This window comes from Mesoplodon mirus (genome assembly GCF_964341445.2).
Source record: "Mesoplodon mirus genome assembly, contig: HAP1_SCAFFOLD_521, whole genome shotgun sequence".
In the NCBI taxonomy this organism is placed as follows: Eukaryota; Metazoa; Chordata; class Mammalia; order Artiodactyla; family Ziphiidae; genus Mesoplodon; species Mesoplodon mirus.
Genome location: NW_028295477.1, coordinates 198,540 through 216,945, shown reverse-complemented (window position 1 = coordinate 216,945; position 18,406 = coordinate 198,540). Strand labels below are relative to the sequence as shown.

General features: G+C 37.3%; 1 protein-coding gene across 1 annotated transcript in view; it reads left to right on the top strand.

Annotated features, from left to right (window-relative positions):
* The window catches only part of LOC309797422 (E3 ubiquitin-protein ligase RLIM-like), a gene marked incomplete at both ends in the record, with an annotated part of 119,174 nt that overhangs the window by 50,410 nt on the left and 50,358 nt on the right, over window positions 1–18,406 (top strand). The window contains 1 exon segment of the mRNA XM_082645964.1: window positions 1–343. Within this exon segment, the coding sequence (XP_082502090.1) occupies window positions 1–343 (343 nt within the window).

Here is an 18,406-nt window from a genome sequence, read left to right as displayed (position 1 = left end):
TGAAGAGAAGAGCCAAATTAATCCTAAAAGTGATCAGTTCATATTCAGTTTAGAAATAAATGCTAACCTTGATAATGGGAGTCCAAATCCAGAGAATGAATATGTAGCGTCTGCAAGACTTCCCAGAAGAGAAAATATGGAAGACAGCCAAAGGCAAGTGGAAAGTCCACAATCTGAATCAATATTTACAAGACCATCTATGTCTGAACAAGATACAACTGAAACATTAATGGAATTCCCACCTACCACAAGTCAGCGAAGAGCAAGAAGTAGGAGCCCAGAGTATCGGAGAACCAGAGCAAGAATTGAAAGTTGGTCGCCTCCACGTTCACTTAGGGAAATTGTACAAAGACTTAATCATAGTATACCCTCTCAGAATTTTGAGCAGCCTCTGCTAAGTGAGAATGCGAGATTTTCTAGAACTGAGCACCAAGAAATATTGAGACAGCAAATGACTGGATTTGAGTTGCAAAATAGCGGTCTTATTGAAATTTCTAGAACAAGGAATGCCGTTCATGGAGAAAATTCTCCAGATACAACCAGCAGTGGTGAATCTTGGGGAATGAGGGAAATATATCCAACCATACCCTTCAATCTTGAAGTAGGACAAGTTCATTCTGGAGCATATTCTCAGAGAGACAGCAGAGCTAGTAGAACTCAGTTAACATCTGAGACACCAAACAACACTGTCACTTCTGAAAGTGAACGAGGACTGAGGCATATGTATTCACATTCTGAGCAGGCAGGTGTGAGAGCTTATGTCAATACCATTAGAAATCCCGTTTGCAGAACGTTAAATACTAGCTTAAATGATACAACATCTGTTCCAATTCAGAGCATGTTAAGGCAGACAATGACAGAATTTAGTAACTCAAATAACCTTATGGACAGTGACAGTAATTTAGAGCATAGTGTCTCACCTCCAAGTCAAAACATGGAATGGCTAGAGTCACCTAACGGTAGTAGTAGTGGTACATTTGGTTCTGATTCAAATGCTAGCTATGATACCCATTCAAGTTCCACACTGAGTTGGCATTCAAGCCCCAATTGTACGTCTAGTTCCAGTTCTAGTCCTATTTCTGGTTCCAGCTCAAGTGATGAAAATTCAGGAATTAGCTCACTGATGTTTGAAGGCATTGAAGAAACAAACTTATCATCAGAGACCAGCCAAGGGGGTATACAAATTAGCCTAATAATATCTGATGAAAGTGACTCTGGGTCCTCCCATAATCTGCAAACTACAGGACTCACCAAAGCACAGATTGACAGCTTGGCTGTAAGATCTTTTGGTGAAAATGATGCACTAAAAGCCTGTAGCATTTGCCTTACAGACTACACAGAAAACAGCAAGCTTCGCATACTACCTTGCTCCCATGAATATCATATTCACTGCATTGATCGCTGGCTGTCTGAGAACTCTACGTGTCCGATTTGTCGTAGGCAAGTAGTGGATTCCAATGAGAGTGAAAATCCTGATTGAGATCTGAATTCTCAGCTATATAAAGTGTTATAGGGCTTCCCTGGTGGCACAGGGCTTGAGAGTCGACCTGCCGATGCAGGGGACTGACAATAAAAATTAATTTCACACCACAGCAGTTCACTGAATTTCAATAGAAACTTAGCATGTGCACTGGGTTGGGATGTTCCTGATTCCAAGGGAGAAATGTCTTAATATGATATAATGAATCTAGATAGATCCTAGTAGTATTATCTCGTCATGTAAATCCCAGACATCTCTTAGCCCTGTTCAATCCTGGTTGTGCATGCAAAGAAACAGAAACCCAACCAAATATCAATAATTAAGAAGCCATTTAAGACTACATTAGAGTCATTCACATAAAGAAGTCATGTTACATTCCTAGAATGCCATAAAAAGCTTTGAAACCCTTCTCTTCCTATCTCTCTCCACAGCAGTTTATCCCACCTCCCTAACACTACCTTAACGTTTCTCCTATTCCCCACTACCAATGTATCAGTCAGTTCTAGCTAAAAACTGATGGCACACTTTAAAAGAGTGATGGAATAGCATTTAATGAAGAGACTAAAGTGTGTAAAGAATGAAGGGAAACCAAGAGATGATGAAGTACCCTGAGGCTAGCAGCTGTGAGAAGCCAGTATTATAACCACTAGGTTTGAAGGGGCATAGAGAGATAGCAGTTCCTGCAACCCAGAATGTCTTCGAGTTATAGGAGAAGCCCACCCAACAAGAGATGTAACCTTAGAAAATGGCATCCACTGCCAACCTAAAGTTTGGAAGGGGGCAGATCATGGAAATAAATACCCTTGCCTTCTTTCCTCCTGACTTCTAATCACTTATCAGTAGTTCATATTAACCAAACCCAACCTGAAGACACAGAGAGACTGGTCCATGAAGCTGATAAAGATCAGCCTCCTGGAATCACGAAGCAGGGTTAAGAAGGATGGCGAGTAGATCCGGTAAGCAAATCAGAGACCATCTACCACAACCAGCATTCCCAACTCTCTTCAAACCCAGCCTGTGTATGCTTTCTTGCCTCTTCCGCTTCCGCTTGTTCTTTATTCCACTCTATGACTCAGCTCTTTAACAACCCTCTCTATTTTCCTTTCATTTACTCAGATCTTGTATTTTTAAAAGTGATAAGATGACAAAGCCTTAGAACTTAATTACCTTTCTCTTAAACATGTCACACTTTGATTTGCTGTGACTGTAAACAACTAAGGATAAAGGGCAGTTATAGGTATGTCTTTAATTTTTGCTTCTTCAATATATTCAAGCTTCAATTTCTTTCTATATATGTTTAGTTCATATAATTAATTTTTAAAACAGATTCTGATTTCTTATAAAGGGTTTTATGGTTTATATATGACTCTGAATCCTTGTGTGAATGACCCAAAGTAGTCAATTGCTGCTTGGAGCCTCACAAGCTGCAATATGAAAGCCTTAAAGGTAAAACTTGGCTTCAAGAAACATGTCTACATAGTTCAATTCTAATTGTCCCCAGTAAAACCATCACCCAAAACCCCGAGTATTTGAAATCAAAATTTAGGTCATGCTTCCTCCCAACCTAAACATAGTGAAGGACTTTTCTCCTAATTCAGCCTGAAGACTATTTTTGGGGGGTTGTATTGACCAGTCCAGAAAATTTTGCTTAAATTTTTCAATCCTGGTATAGGTGAGAGTACATTGTATTATAACCTAAAGCAATAATCAGAAATTTTGTGCAATGTGCAACCTATACAAATGTAGGCAGTGTTAAGTATACACCTTCTCTAAAAAGTTAAAGTCAGCAACATCACTGACCTTTCTTTTCTCTGTGAATTGCTGGCAGCCACAGTATTTGTACATAACTAAAAGGTATAACTGGGGAGTGGTGGTGAAGTTTTTGAAAACATCTTTGAGGTAGCATATTTTTCACACAGAGGATATCTGCATGGCCAGAAATGAAGGCTTGGATCAAACCTCTGAAATTTACATTAACTTCTGAAAGTTGTTTGAATAGTCCGATTTTTAGGAAGTATTTTTGATGTCAGATATACTTCATTTAAAGTGAGTAGAATAATTATAACAGTACTTGGCTTTCATACTATCCTAACAGATTAAAACCTTCCAAAGGATGATAATTGCTTAATTAATGCTTCAGTACATTCACATGCACCTTCTGTGGTCGACAGAATTCTAAGATGATGCCCAATGATCTTTGTAGGAGCCCCTCCCCTTGAGTATGAGACCTGTGAATGTGATGGAATATCATTCCCATTATTAGATTATGATATATAGCACAGTTGATTGGGAGATTATCCTGAGTGAGCCTGACCTAATCAGGTGAGCACTTAAAAGGCACAGAGAGGACTTCTAATCCAGATAAGATGGTATATACTCCCCTCTCCCTGCTCCCCCTTTATATGCACAACTATATATCCTGGAAATAATATGAGACAACCAAAGGAGATCTCTGAAAGGTCTAGAGAAGGTGAATTGCCTAGGGACCCTCAGAATGGATGAACAGCCTCATGGCAGGGCACCTTATGACCCTCTACCAACAAAAAAATGTGATCCAGGCCCAGCATTTCCTAACTCCCAACTTAGTAACAGGAAGTGGCTCAAAGAGGCTCTTCCTCCATCACATCAAATGGGAATCCCCCAAACACCAGGCGAGCCTTGCAGAACCTGCAACGACGAACAATTGGAAGCCCTGATGACACTAAGTGACCAGGGAAAGTGCTTTCCTTCCCCACTGGGCCTGAGATCCCCCTTCACCACCCAGACACATCAGTGGCTAAGGGTCCCAGCAAAAGTGCTCCTACCACAAAAAGCTCCCACCTGGACAATGCTCTCCTCAGATGGGCCTGAGACTCCTCTCCCCTCCCCAGAAACATCAGGCAACTTGCTGGTACCGGCAACGGAGATCCCTCCACAGAAAGCTCTCAACCTGGTAAGCACCCTCCACTCCTTACAGTCCAGGGAGACCCTGTCACAAGTGCCTGGCCCAGGAAGGACTCTTCATCACGTGTTCCAGAGATTCCCTTCCCTCACCAGAAGCACCAAGTGCCGTATCCTGGGGAAGCTACTTCAGACCCCATAAGCAGCATGAGAAGGGACCAGAGGTAACCCCACCTGCACAAGAGAAACAGACCAAAAGAGTACCACAAAGGGTCTGAAAATTAGGTTATCATGGAACCACCGTCCATAAAAGTACAGGAAATGTGTGCCAAACCTATAAAGAGTGAATGCCTGCTAAAAATTAAAAAAAACAAAACACTTTAAATAGGGACCAAAGAATCTTAACATAATAGCCAAAATGTCCAAAAGACAATAAAATATCACTACTTATACCGAGAACCAGATACATGACAGCTTGAATAAGATGTGACAGATGATGCCAACAGAGATGAATTAGATGTTAGAATTATCTGACAAGGGTTTAAAAATGCTGATTTCAGACCTTTAAGACCTTGAACACAGAACCTAGTCACTCCATGCCAGTATCCCAACCTATAGCACTGTGAGCTAATAAAGGGATGCTGTTTTAAGCCATTACATTTGTATTAATTTCTTATGCAGCAACAGACAACTAATACAACTTCTCATCTAGGATCCATCCTGTACCTAGAAAATGATTATAATGAGTCCTAGACAAGTAAATGGCTTAATGTCTTGGTTCTAGGCCCACTATAACATTATATTCTACCATTTTTCCCAAAAATGGAATCCCTAATTCCTGCTACTGAAGCTGCTAGAAGACAGTATCCTTCCTGTTTGAACAACCACCAATATCTTATCGCTCTAACTTTACTTCACATCACCCTATCTCATTCTACCAGTGTATGCTGCTTATATCATAAACCCAATTTAACACTCTGACTTTGAAACTATAGAGCCACTTATTTTGCTCTCAAAGTGATTGCTGAGTATTATATTGCTCTTCCAAATCATATTCCTCTCTGTCTGCCCTGACAAATCAGAAATGGAGAAGATTTGTACCTGAATCTTCTGAGCTCAACCTGATACGTTTTTTACATTACAGTATATCAGTTTAAATACACAGTATCACTGTGGTTGTGAGCATAAATATTTCCATCTTAAGAATTTTCTCTGTATTTTCTTGGTAGTTTTTAAAACATTTGCTTATTTTGGCCTAATTCCAAAAAAATCCCTTGCCTGAATTACAAATTCTTTTTGAAAGTAGTTATAGCCTGTGGATAAGTTTTTGATAGCAATATAAAGTCTATCTTTTTTGGCTAACCATGAAAATAAGTTGTGCTCTCAATATTCCATGAAGAATTAAGTATAAAGATTCTTTTGTTAATGCAAACAAGCCTGAGCATCGAACAACATGAACATCAAAACACTGCATGTACTGGAAAGTTCACAAAGAAATGTGACGTTTCTGTTAAGTAATATTACTTGTTATCCATATGCAATACTTTGAGATCTTCAGTATCTTCTTTACTACGATTAACCAAACATTTCATGTCTTTTCATTATTTGAGAGGTGAATGTATACCCCCTTCAATGAGAAGTTTCCTGGTATGAGAATTTCGAATGGAAATCTGAACTGCATTTCTTTTCTGTGACTTCTTTTAAGATTTGAAAATTCTTTACCATCTTAACTCAGGCTTTTTCACTATGAAATAAGAGGCTCTCCTTTGTGTGATATTCAAAACTCTCCATTTTTAATCATCAAGCCAGCATCTTTAACATCACTGCAAAAATGTGGAGATTTGGAAAAGCAGGTTGGGGAAAATCCTTTTTCTCTCATCCACCATTCATAGAGGACAGACACTAATTATAAGCCAACTCTGGGCTCTGGGTTCTCCATTCTCACATCACTATTCACAACACAGTTATCTACCACCCCTGGCCTTGTCATCTTCTATTCTGGAAGTGTATTTTTTTTTCTTTAGTAGCACTTGTGACTATCTAAAACATTTTTTATTTATCTTGTGCTTGTTTTCTTCCCCATTCCTATCCCAAAATAGAAGCTACAAAAGACCTTTCTTTTTTTTTAAATTACTACTACATTTCTAAAAACTAGAACAGTTACTGGCATACACACACACACACACACACACAGACACACACACACACACACTGCTTCAGAATTTTTGGCCACTGTGAGCATCCCAGACTTATTTTTCACCCTTTATTCTCCAAAGAAAACCTATTTTAATACTGTTACTTACCATCCTGGATTTGATGTATTTCAACCTAGATCTCTCTCACTTACTTAACATATTTGTATAGGGTTTCTTGCCTATTAAGTTATAATATCTGCCAACCCTTTTGTAAATCACTATTTCAGGCATTCAACACTGACCAAGAATGTGCCATGCCCGATGCTGGGTGCTAGGGTTATAGTTACGAAGTACAGCACTTATCATGAAGAAATGTATTACATTTTAAAGAAGGCAGATGAATAAACATACAGTAACACTCTATGTCAGGGATGCCCTGACACAGATTTCAGATACAGGATAAAATGGAATGATCTAGGAGGAGAAATCTACACTAATAATTCAAACCTCCTTAAAGTTGGGTTATATCTGAGTTGTATCTTACAGGACTAGTAACAATTAGCCAATGAAATGAAGTCATTAATTTTATTCTAAGCAAAATAAACACTGCATGCAACAGTAAAGATGCACTGAAAATTTAGGGCTCAGTAAACAGTAAGTATGAATCATCATGCTCTGGGGTAGAAGAGGAAGAGATGTAAGTACATTAGCAAAAAATGAAGAGATGAGGCCAAAGAGGTAACAAGTGGTATTGTGTATCAGGCTGAAGAGTTGAACTAGATCTTCTTAGCAATGCACAGTCAACACGATTTTTCTAATAGGAATAAAATTTTTCAATTTTTAGAATGGTCATACTAGCAGGGATATGAACAGATTGTCAAAATTTAGATTGTCCCACTTACGGAGTTATGGCATTAACTGGAAGAGAAAAGTATAAAGTCCTGATATAATGGTGAGACAGTTGAGATATGGATGCATATAGATTCAAGTAGTATTAAAGAAGCACAATAAAATTTGGTGGCTGCTTGGATAATTTAAAGATGACCTTAAGTTTCTGGTTTAGGTGACTGAGTAGATGGTGAGAAGTTCCACTGATATAAGAAATGCAATATAACTTGTTTGTCATAGTAGAGGAATAGATGACAATTCAGCTGGAATCTCTGAGATTTGAGATGTCAGAGTGATATTTTAGTGGCAATGTTCATCTAGCTATCACGAAATATCAAGTATGCTTCTAAATCAGGGTAAAGATGCCAGACTGAAGTCAAAGAAGTATGAGGTATTTTCTGTGAAAGTATGTTCCATGGTAGTAGTGGAGGGAGATGGATGGAATCCTTTGGAACAGGAGCAATTATAAAGAAGACAGACATAATGAAGCTAGCAAAGATAATCAAGACAGAAAAATGAGAGGTGTAAAGATAATCATAAACACAGAGCTCATGGTCTTCATTTGTAAATATGAAGAGAAAACAAAATATCTCTAGATGTTAAGAAGAATGTAAACTCCTAGGAAAGCAAGGGTTTTGTAATTTTCACTACAATAGTCATAGCACCCAAAAAATACTGCCTTGCCCAAAGTCGATGTTCCATGAATATTTGTTGAGATATTGGAGATAGGCATGACATAAGAGAGAATAAGATAAATATTAAAAATAGCAAAATAAGTCCTGGGAGAAATAGGAATAATTCATGGACTTGGAAAGAACCTGAAAGGCTCAGTTTTACCATGAACAGATGGAGACCTGCCACTATTCTAAACACATACAAATGTTGAAAGAATAAGTCTTTGGCAGGAACTGTAACAAACACACTGACCATTATAGATCACCTGGAAACAGTCTTTACATATCTTTTTTAAAAGGCTCCTTTTTAAAAGAAAGAATTGGTAAGAGGGTGGTTAAATGACTTTCTGTCAGGCTTTTTGTTTGGAGAAAAAGGTGTAGGTGAGGTAACTCTGCCCCACATAGACTTTCAGTCTATGTCTCCCTCTTGCCATGCTGAGTTACTCAGGAGTTCTGCTGGGCACATATATATCTCAGAAGCTGAAGCCCCCTCCTTGCATATTTTAGTAGTGGGCTTCCCTTTCTTTCAGATTTCACCATTATTATGATAGGTTCTTGAGAGGCAAAGATAATGGCTATGTATGCTTACATTCACAAACATCTTGAAGCAGAGCCCATTTTCTTTTGTATTTTGAAATCCAATATAAAGGAATTTAAAAATTCAGCAAGAGGGAAAGGGTTTCAGAGTATTTGAACTTGAAAGAGTATATACCCATAACTTCATTTTTGCAAGAAAATTAGCTTCTTGAAATCTTATGCAATTGCTGCCAAGGTCATTGTATTAATTTTAAGTTGTAATTGTAGAGAACACTTACAAATTAGTTTAAAGGCTAGAAAGGAATTTATTGACTCACAATGCAACAAAGTTTGAAAGTGCTGATACTTTCAGACACAGGTAAGTGTGGGGGCCCAAAGGATATAAATAGAAAATGTTTCTCTGACTTGGATATTCTTCCCTCTGCAGTTTCTTTTGTTTGTTTTGTTTTGTATTATTTTGGGGAAACCTTTCTCCAAGGGGTGGCAAGAAAAATGACCAAATGCAACTCTATTTTTGTATATTACCAATTTACTGAACCCAGGCAAAGAGACAGCCTTTATACAAAAGACTGACTCAGCTTGGGATTTCTGTTAAAACCTCAAGTTCAGGGAATTCTAACTGGCCAGGTCTTGGTCACATGCCCAGCACGAGAATATGGAGGTGGGATCTCCAAGCCAAACCAGATGGAAGTGTGGACAAATTCACCAAAAGTAGCAATGAAGGTCTTCTAAGGGTTCTCTTTTGTTTTTCACACTCTTCTGGAATCAATTCTGGTGGTATATATTTTACTAGGAAATAATCAATTTCATCCAGTTTTTAGATTTTTACAGCATATTTATGTTCCGTGCATCATCCTAAAGTTAATATATTTCCCTTTGTGTTATTTTTCTTTCTGTTCCTATACTTTATACCTTGGCTTTCTCCCTTTTTCCTTGATCAGAATATCAAATGACATTTGATAAACTCTATATTAAGGTTTGGTTGGACAAGTAGAACCACTAGAAGGACTTTATTATAGAGATTAAACCTTACATGATAGTGGGGCTTTGTTAAGCCGTCTATGTAAATCCACTGCCCCTGCCTCTTGGTGCCAGTCCTGAAGTCAGTAGGGCTGGCGGTCAGGAATGAGAGATGATCTGAAGTTAGGAGATCAAGGATAAGCTGGAACCTTCAAAGATAAGCTATACTCCAACTAGAAAAATGAACTGAACACCATATTAAAAGGATTATACATCATGGCCAAGTGGGATTTATGTGTAAAATGGTTCAACAGACAAAAATCAATCAATGTGATACACCACATTAACAGAATGAAGGACAGAAAAACCACATGATCATCTCAATTGATGCAGAAAAAGGCAGAAAAAGTATGTTCATTGGAGTTCAAAACTCCATAGAAAGTTTAAATAACATATTTGATAAAACTGAATTTGAATTTTATAAGTTGAAAATAAGCCAGAAAAAATAATGAGGTTAAATGAAAATGTGAATGATAAAGGAATAAAGGATAAAATGGAAGACCCACATTCATCTAATAATATTTTTAGAAGGTGAGATTAGAGTGAATTTAACAAGTATTTGAAGAAATAGTACTTCTCAGAGATTAAGTTAGAAATAAATCCTCAGATAAAAGAAGTGCATGGAGTCACCAGTAAAATAAATGAAAACAAATATATGATTATATCCTGTAACGTATACCTTACCTCAGCCTGATCCTTCCTTTGTTCCACAATAAAAGAATGTGCAACACTGGCAGACTACTTATATATACAATCTGACAGTGTCTCACTGTGTTCATGATTCCAACAAATCTCTCCTCCACCTCTCTCCTTACTCCAGCAGGTGAGAATATTCCTAAAGCAACCCTTTCAGTTCCCCCACAGGCTAAACCCATGGATGTATTCTTTCTCCTTTCTTCACATTCCCTCCACATAATTTTGAGATCCAGTTTACAGAACTTCCAGAGGTCAAATCCCAGCTTGATCATGCATTCTCATATTGAATCGCCATCCTTCCCTGCTTCACTACTTTTGCCCTGCAATCCGGTTCACTTGCATTGTACTCTCTAATTAAATAGTAGCACATAAACTCTTGGCCTGAGGCTCTGCTTTCTGGGGAACCAAGGCTAAAAAACAGCTGGTAAACCACATCACATAATGGCAAAGAGGAAAGTCTACAAAGCAACTTGGAAGAAAGAAAGAATATCAAATAAAAAGAGCAATGAGACTAGTAGCAATCTTCTCATCAGTAACAATAGATGCCAGAAGATAACTGAAAGCACTATCCTTAAAGTACTCATGGAAAAATCACTCTTAGCCTAGAATATAACGTTTAACTAACTATATTAAAAAATGAAAGAGATGACATTTTCAGACAAAGACAGAAATTTCTACCTATAGATCTTCAATACTAAAACTTCCAAGGAATAGGTTTCTTACTGAAGGGAATTAAACTCACCGTGAAGAAGTGGGATTAAAGAACAAACTGAGCAAAGAAAGTGATATACAGGTAGATAAATCCAAGAAGTTTAACTGTTAAACACTCTGTAATTGTGTGACTAATGTGGGGGCCAAGTCAAAAATAAAGTGCAATTCAATGGAATATTACTCAGCCATAAAAAGAAACAAAATTGAGTTATTTGTAGTGAGGTGGATGGACCTAGAGTCTGTCATACAGAGTGAAGTAAGTCAGAAAGAGAAAAACAAATACCGTATGCTAACACATATATATGGAATCTAAGAAAAAAAGAAAGGTCATGAAGAACCTAGTGGTAAGATGGGAATAAAGACACAGACCTACTAGAGCATGGACTTGAGGATATTGGGAGGGGGAAGGGTAAGCTGTGACAAAGTGAGAGAGTGGCATGGACATATATACACTACCAAACGTAACATAGATAGCTAGTGGGAAGTAGCCGCATACACAGGGAGATCAGCTAGGTGGTTTGTGACCACCTAGAGGGGTGGGATAGGGAGGGTGGGAGGGAGGGAGATGCAAGAGGGAAGAGATATAGGAATATATGTATATGTATAACTGATTCACTTTGTTATAAAGCAGAAATTAACACACCATTGTAAAGCAATTATTCTCCAATATAAATATTTAAAAAAAGAAATTAGAAACTAAAAATAATAATAATAATAAATAAGTACAATTAAAATAGAGACGATAATTACATGGAGATGATATAAAATACAATCAGAACCAATGCTTTGAAACTCATCAATTTTGTTTTCTGTAAGGGTTAGAGCTATTAAATATAAGACTGTGATCACTCAAGTAGGAATGTTCGACCTTAAATTACTAAAAATCTAGAATTAGAATAGATAAACTCCAAATCTGTTGAGGGGAAAAACATAACATTGAATGAAAAATGCAAGTTACAAAAGGAAATATACTATTTATGCAAGTTCAAAATATGAAAGAGTAGAATAGGATTTCTAACTATAAACAAATTCTTGATTTACAAAAATATGGATGCTAGAGTATAGTCAAACTTTAGACAGTGTGTAACTAAGCAGCAAGGAAAATGCCATGGACTTTGAGAGCTCTCATGTGTATCACTAATATTTTATTCTAAAACAAGGTACCAATCAAATAGGGAAAAATCACATCTTGACTCTGAGTTTTGGATATACTAGTGATTCTGTGCTGTTTTATTAAGTTTAAATAGTTATAAACAGTAAAAGTTAAAAAAAAACTCTGTAATGGATCAATGTCCTTTACTAAGTCCTGAGTCTTAGATCATGCTTTCTCCTCCTCCTTGGGCCAGTCCTTCTCTCTTCCTCCTTTTTCTTTTATCTCTAGTACATAACCTTGTATATGGAACATAGTAAGTACACATTAAACATGTGTTGACATGAATAATTCACATGAATGAGCTTTGCAAACTAAAGCCATTATCCTAAACATAAACTCCTCACAAAATAGCACAATTGTCTTCCAAGAAGTGAACCACTATAATAAACTCTGTTATGTGCTAGAGAGTACCTCAACATTAGTAAATGTGAAAATATGTACCATAATTAGAAAGCTATCTTAAAGAGCATTAAAAACAAAAGAAACAATTAACCAGCATCAGTATATTAGGTAAAAATTGCTTTGTTAGATGTCTTTCCAGAAAAGTGCTAGACTACAGAAAATTGTAGACTGAGGAATTTTCTAAATATGATTCTGACGTGAATCCTGTAGACCTATTTTTGCAAATAAAAGTTTCTGTAGAGAAAGTGACATCATATAACACTGGTGGAACCAAAGCTTTTATGACTAAAGTACTTACTGGTGCACAATTATATATAACTTTGGTGGGAGACTATTAAATATCTAGCATGCGAAGGTAATCTATTAATCTAAGAGTATAATTTTTAAGAGAGGTGAGAGTAGAAGGCCAATTTTTATGATAGCATAAATGCTATTAGGATTGCACTTGCGTTACTATTATAAAGTAGGACACTCGCTGGTACAGAAAAATAGGTTTCTCAAGTGTGGAAGGTGAAAGAAAGAATAATGGAAATTTTAGCTTTTTGAACATAAAAATGTGAAATATATGCTTTAGCAATATATGCTTTAGCTACCCTTTCTCATATCTTTTATAGCAGAGTGTTGAATTGTGGATTTACTTGTCTGAATCTTCTTTAACCTGTGAGAAAATTGAGTGCAGGGGCTGAATCTTCCAACAGTGTATCTTCCAGTGCCAAGCACAAAAGAGTCAACTAACATGTAGCTTTAAAAAAAAGTATCTTGTACATATTGTAAGTGTTCAATACATTTGTACATCAAATACATGAAATAATCAAGGCTAAGAAATACGATAGGAAAAAATTAATGTTAAGGAGGATTTATAAAGGAGTAGAAAGGGGATTTTAGGTAAGAAATCATGATTTAAGATTATTAGATTTTTTAACCTGGTATAGGTTGAGGATTGCTATAGAAGAAAAGGCAGTTCAGTACTTTGAAAATGTGTGAAGTCTATATTCATTAGTTCATCAGCTAAAATAAGGTGGTATGCCCATAGCTGCTCATCTTTCAAATTTTTTCATAAATGTCAACTTGTTGAGAATATTTTTGAAACTAATTTTTCTTTACCTTTTAAATTCTCTTGGAATTAAACGTGGTGATTTACCACTAAGACCTTCAAGATGTATTAATTTATTTAGGCCACCGTAATAAATTTCAGAGAGAGTCTTTGTACAGAGATGCATTTTAAAAAACACAGTTAATCACCCAAAAGTAATTTATAAAGGAATTCAAATTGTAACCATTACTCATTTAAAAAAAGGTGAAAGGAATTAAATTCATAAAAAGTAGAACATTCTTAAATCTTCATCCCCCTACTCAATTTTCTTGTACTTCAGTGCTGCAGAATCTCTAATACAGAAATCCTCAATTATATCCAGCAATTTTTGGCTTTTCCCTTTTCTTTACAAACCCTCCATTCTTTTCTTTTTCTTTTTTTGAAACATCTTTATTGGAGTATAATTGCTTTACAATGGTGTGTTAGTTTCTGCTGTATAACAAAGTGAATCAGCTATATGTATACATATATACCCATATCCCCTCCCTCTTGCATTTCCCTCCCACCCTCCCTATTCCACCCCTCTAGGTGGTCACAAAGCACCCAGCTGATCTCCCTGTGCTATGCGGCTGCTTCCCACTAGCTCTCTATTTTTTTTATATTTGGTAGTGTATATATGTCCATGCTACTCTCTCACATCGTCCCAGCCTTCCCCCTTCCTTGTGTCCTCAAGTCCATTCTCTATGTCTTTGTGTTTATTCCTGTCCTGCTCCTAGGTTCATCAGAACCTTTGTTTTTTTAGATTCCATGTATATTTGTTAGCATACAGTATTTGTTTTTCTCTTTCTGACTTACTTCACTCTGTATGACAGACTCTAGGTCCATCCACCTCACGACAAATAACTCAATTTCGTTTCATTTTATGGCTGAGTAATATTTCATTGTATATATGTGCCACACCTTCTTTATCCATTCATCTGTTGATGGACATTTAGGTTGCTTCCATGTCCTGGCTATTGTAAATACAGCTGCAATGAACATTGTAGTCCATGACTCTTTTTGAATTATGGCTTTCTCAGGGTATATGCCCAGTAGTGAGATTGCTGGGTCGTATGGTAGTTCTATTTTTAGTTTTTTAAGGAACCTCCATACTGTTCTCCATAGTGGCTATACCAATTTACAGTCCCACCAACAGTGTAGGAGGATTCCCTTTTCTCCACACCCTCTCCAGCATTTATTGTCTGTAGATATTTTGATGATGGCCATTCTGACCGGTGTGAGCTGATACCTCACTGTGGTTTTGATTTGCATTTCTCTAATGATTAGTGATGCTGAGCATCCTTTCATGTGTTTGTTGGCAATCTGTAAGTCTTCTTTGGACAAATGTCTATTTAGGTCTTCTGCCCATTTTTGGATTGGGTTGTTTGTTTGTTTGATATTGAGCTGCGTGAGCTACTTGCAAATTTTGGAGATGAATCCTTTGTCAGTTGCTTCACTTGCAAATATTTTCTCCCATTCTGAGGGTTGTCTTTTCGTCTTGTTTATGGTTCCCATTGCTGTGCAAAAGCCCCATAGCAGTACTGTGAGTGTCACTGAAGCAAACTTGGGTCCACTTTTCCACATGCAGGAAACCCAATCTACTGACACTGGGTTGTGGTGAAAGAAAGTGACGTTTTTATTGTAAGGCGCCATACAAAGAGTCCGGGACAGCTAGTACTCAAAAAGCCTCATTTTCCTGATGGGTTTCAGCAAAGTGTTTCTAAAGGCAAGGTGAGGGAGGGGAGTCCCAAGGTATGTGATCAGCTTGTGCACAGCTCTCTGTTTGGTTGATGGTGAGGTTACAGGACAGTGTCCCAGGGGTTAAGGTCATCAATTCTTTGGCTCCAGTAGGCCTGGGGGCTATGTGCTCATGGTCATTAAGTAGTTAACCTTCCATTTGGTGGGGGTTTTAGCATCTGTAAAGCAGGAAATGTGCATCAAATACTTTTATCTATGCACTTCAGAGAGGAGCTAAAGTAGAGGATATGGGGGAGGGGTCTATCCTAGGAAGGCCCCATCGTGTCCTCCTCTGTTACATGAGCCCTGATGTTCTTTCCAAAATCCTCTTAAAGTTGAGGACAGACAGATTCGGTTTCCATTTTTTGCTACCAAAAGCATCCTAACTTATACACTTGCATAAAAATACTCTACTAATTTGGTACCTGCTCAGAGGTCTTGCTCAGGGCTGTACACAACTCCAGCATGTGTCATTCACATTGACATTGTTATGAATGGTACCCCCTGGAGTTGTGCAGTCCCCAACTTTCATAGTTGTAAAAGGCTGTGCTGCTTTGTATCTGCTCATCTTTCCAGCTCTCCTTCAGTTGTCTTACATATGTGAGCTACAGTTGAGTCAGTTCCAACTACTTTTGCTCTCCAGAGGAACCATGGTATTACTTGGGCTTTTTGTGATCACTTTGTTCCCAATGCCAAATACAGATTCTTCACAGTTTGTTCATCTGACAAAGTCGTGTATATTCTTTGATGGTCTTCTCAGATATCACCTTTACTATAAAACTTTTCTTGTCACATTATTTTCCTGCCATAGACCTTAGGCACTCATAGTAAATGACTTTATCAAATGTAAACATAGCACTCTGTGTACATTTCTATCAATGCATCTCATGATGGTTTTATGTTAGTCTTCTGTACTGACCTATGTGCTTTTTGTGCAAACAGATTTTTCTAATTGTGGCCTAGTAGAGGAAACCCTAGCACACAGCAGATGCTTAAAGGACTCTCTCTTTGTGGACTGTTTAATGTATTCATTAACACTCATAATTCACTGAATGAACCAAATCATTTAATATTTACAGTTTTCCACAGCAAGATCTTTTTCGACCCACCACCTAGAGTAATGAAAATAAAAACAAAAATAAATAAATGGGACCTAATGAAACTTAAAAGCTTTTGCACAGCAAAGGAAACCATAAACAAAATGAAAAGACAACCCTCAGAATGGGAGAAAATAGTTGCAAACAAAGCAACTGACAAGGGATTAATCTCCAAAAGATACAAATAGCTCATTCAGCTCAATATCAAAAAGACAAACAACCCAATCAAAAAATGGGTGGGAGACCTAAATAGACATTTCTCCAAAGAAGACATACAGGTGGCCAACAAACACATGAAAAGATGCTCAACCTCACTAAGCATTAGAGAAATGCAAATCAAAATGACAGTGAGGTATCACCTCATACCAGTCAGAATGGCCATCATCAAAAAATCTACAGACAATAAATGCTGGAGAGGGTGTGGAGAAAAGGGTACCCTCCAACACTGTTGGTGGAACTGTAAATTGGTACAGCCACTATGGAGGACAGTATGGAGGTTTCTTAAAAAACTAAAGTTAGAGCTACCATATGACCTAGCAATCCCACTCCTAGGCATATATCCAGAGAAAACCATAATTCGAAAGGATGAATGCACCCCAGTGTTCACTGCAGCACTATTTATAATAGCCAGCACGTGGAAGGAACCTAAATGTCCATCAACAGAAGAATGGATAAAGAAGACGTGGTATATAAATACAATGGAATATTACTCAGCCATAAAAAGGAATGAAATAATGCCATTTGCAGAGATATGGTTGGAGCTAGAGATTGTCATACAGAGTGAAGTAAGTCAGACAGAGAAAAACAAATATTGTATAGTACCATTTATGTGCGGAATCTAGAAAAATGGTAGAGATGAACTTATTTGCAAAGCAGAAATAGAGTCACAGATGTAGAGAACAACCTTACGGTTACCAAGGGGGGAAGGGGTGGGTGGGATGAATTGGGAGATTGGGACTGACATATATAACTACTATGTATAAAATAGGTAACTAATGAGAACCTACTGTATATCACAGGGAACTCTACTCAGTGTTCTGTGGTGACCTAAATGGGAAGGAAATCTAAAAAAGAGCAGATATATGTATATGTATGACTGATTCACTTTGCTGTACAGCAAGAAACTAACACAACATTGTAAAAGAACTATACTCCAATAAAAATCAATTAAAAATTTTAGAGTTTTCAGTCCCCCATTATCACATATATCCAGATGCATCAATATTTACTTCTTCTATCAGTTGCCAATGTCAATTAAAAAAAAACAAACAAACAATACCAGCATAGTAAGGAGAAACTTTACTGAAAAGGTTAAGTGCGAGGAGGGGTCTATTGCAATTGGGGGAGGAGAACTATTGCATTAGGGAGAATGCTGTGACCCTACGATCTGCAAGCCTCTCAGTGGTTAATCAAAAGGGGTTTTTCTTCTCTTGAGAGTAAGTAACAAGGGTATTAAGTGTAGGCTGTGGGAAAATGGGATAAAAGAGTAGCTTGAGTGGATGGTAGATCAGAGAATATCTTACCCTGAGCCCAGCCAATTCTTAGGAGAGATTATATGTTGACTCAGTCTGACAGTGAGTCAGAGTTCTGGAGCCTGGAGGAAGGAGTGAAACTTTACAGTTTGATTAATTAGCAGTTTGTTCCAATTGATTAGTAGGAATAAACACTTCAGATGATAATTTATGAGACCAAAAAAAATGGCAATTTGGAATATCTTTGTCTGGCATTGCCATCGGTAAACACAAGGAGGCATCTGTGGTGGTTCTTAGGATTAAGCTGTTTTCCAGGATTCGAGGGCTCAGGTAAAATTCAACATTGTCACTAATAATAGTTTTCAGTATTGAAGGACACAATTAGACTATATAAAACTTTATTTTCTTTTCCAGTGGTCATCACACAGCCAAGCAAATGTATCCACTTGTTA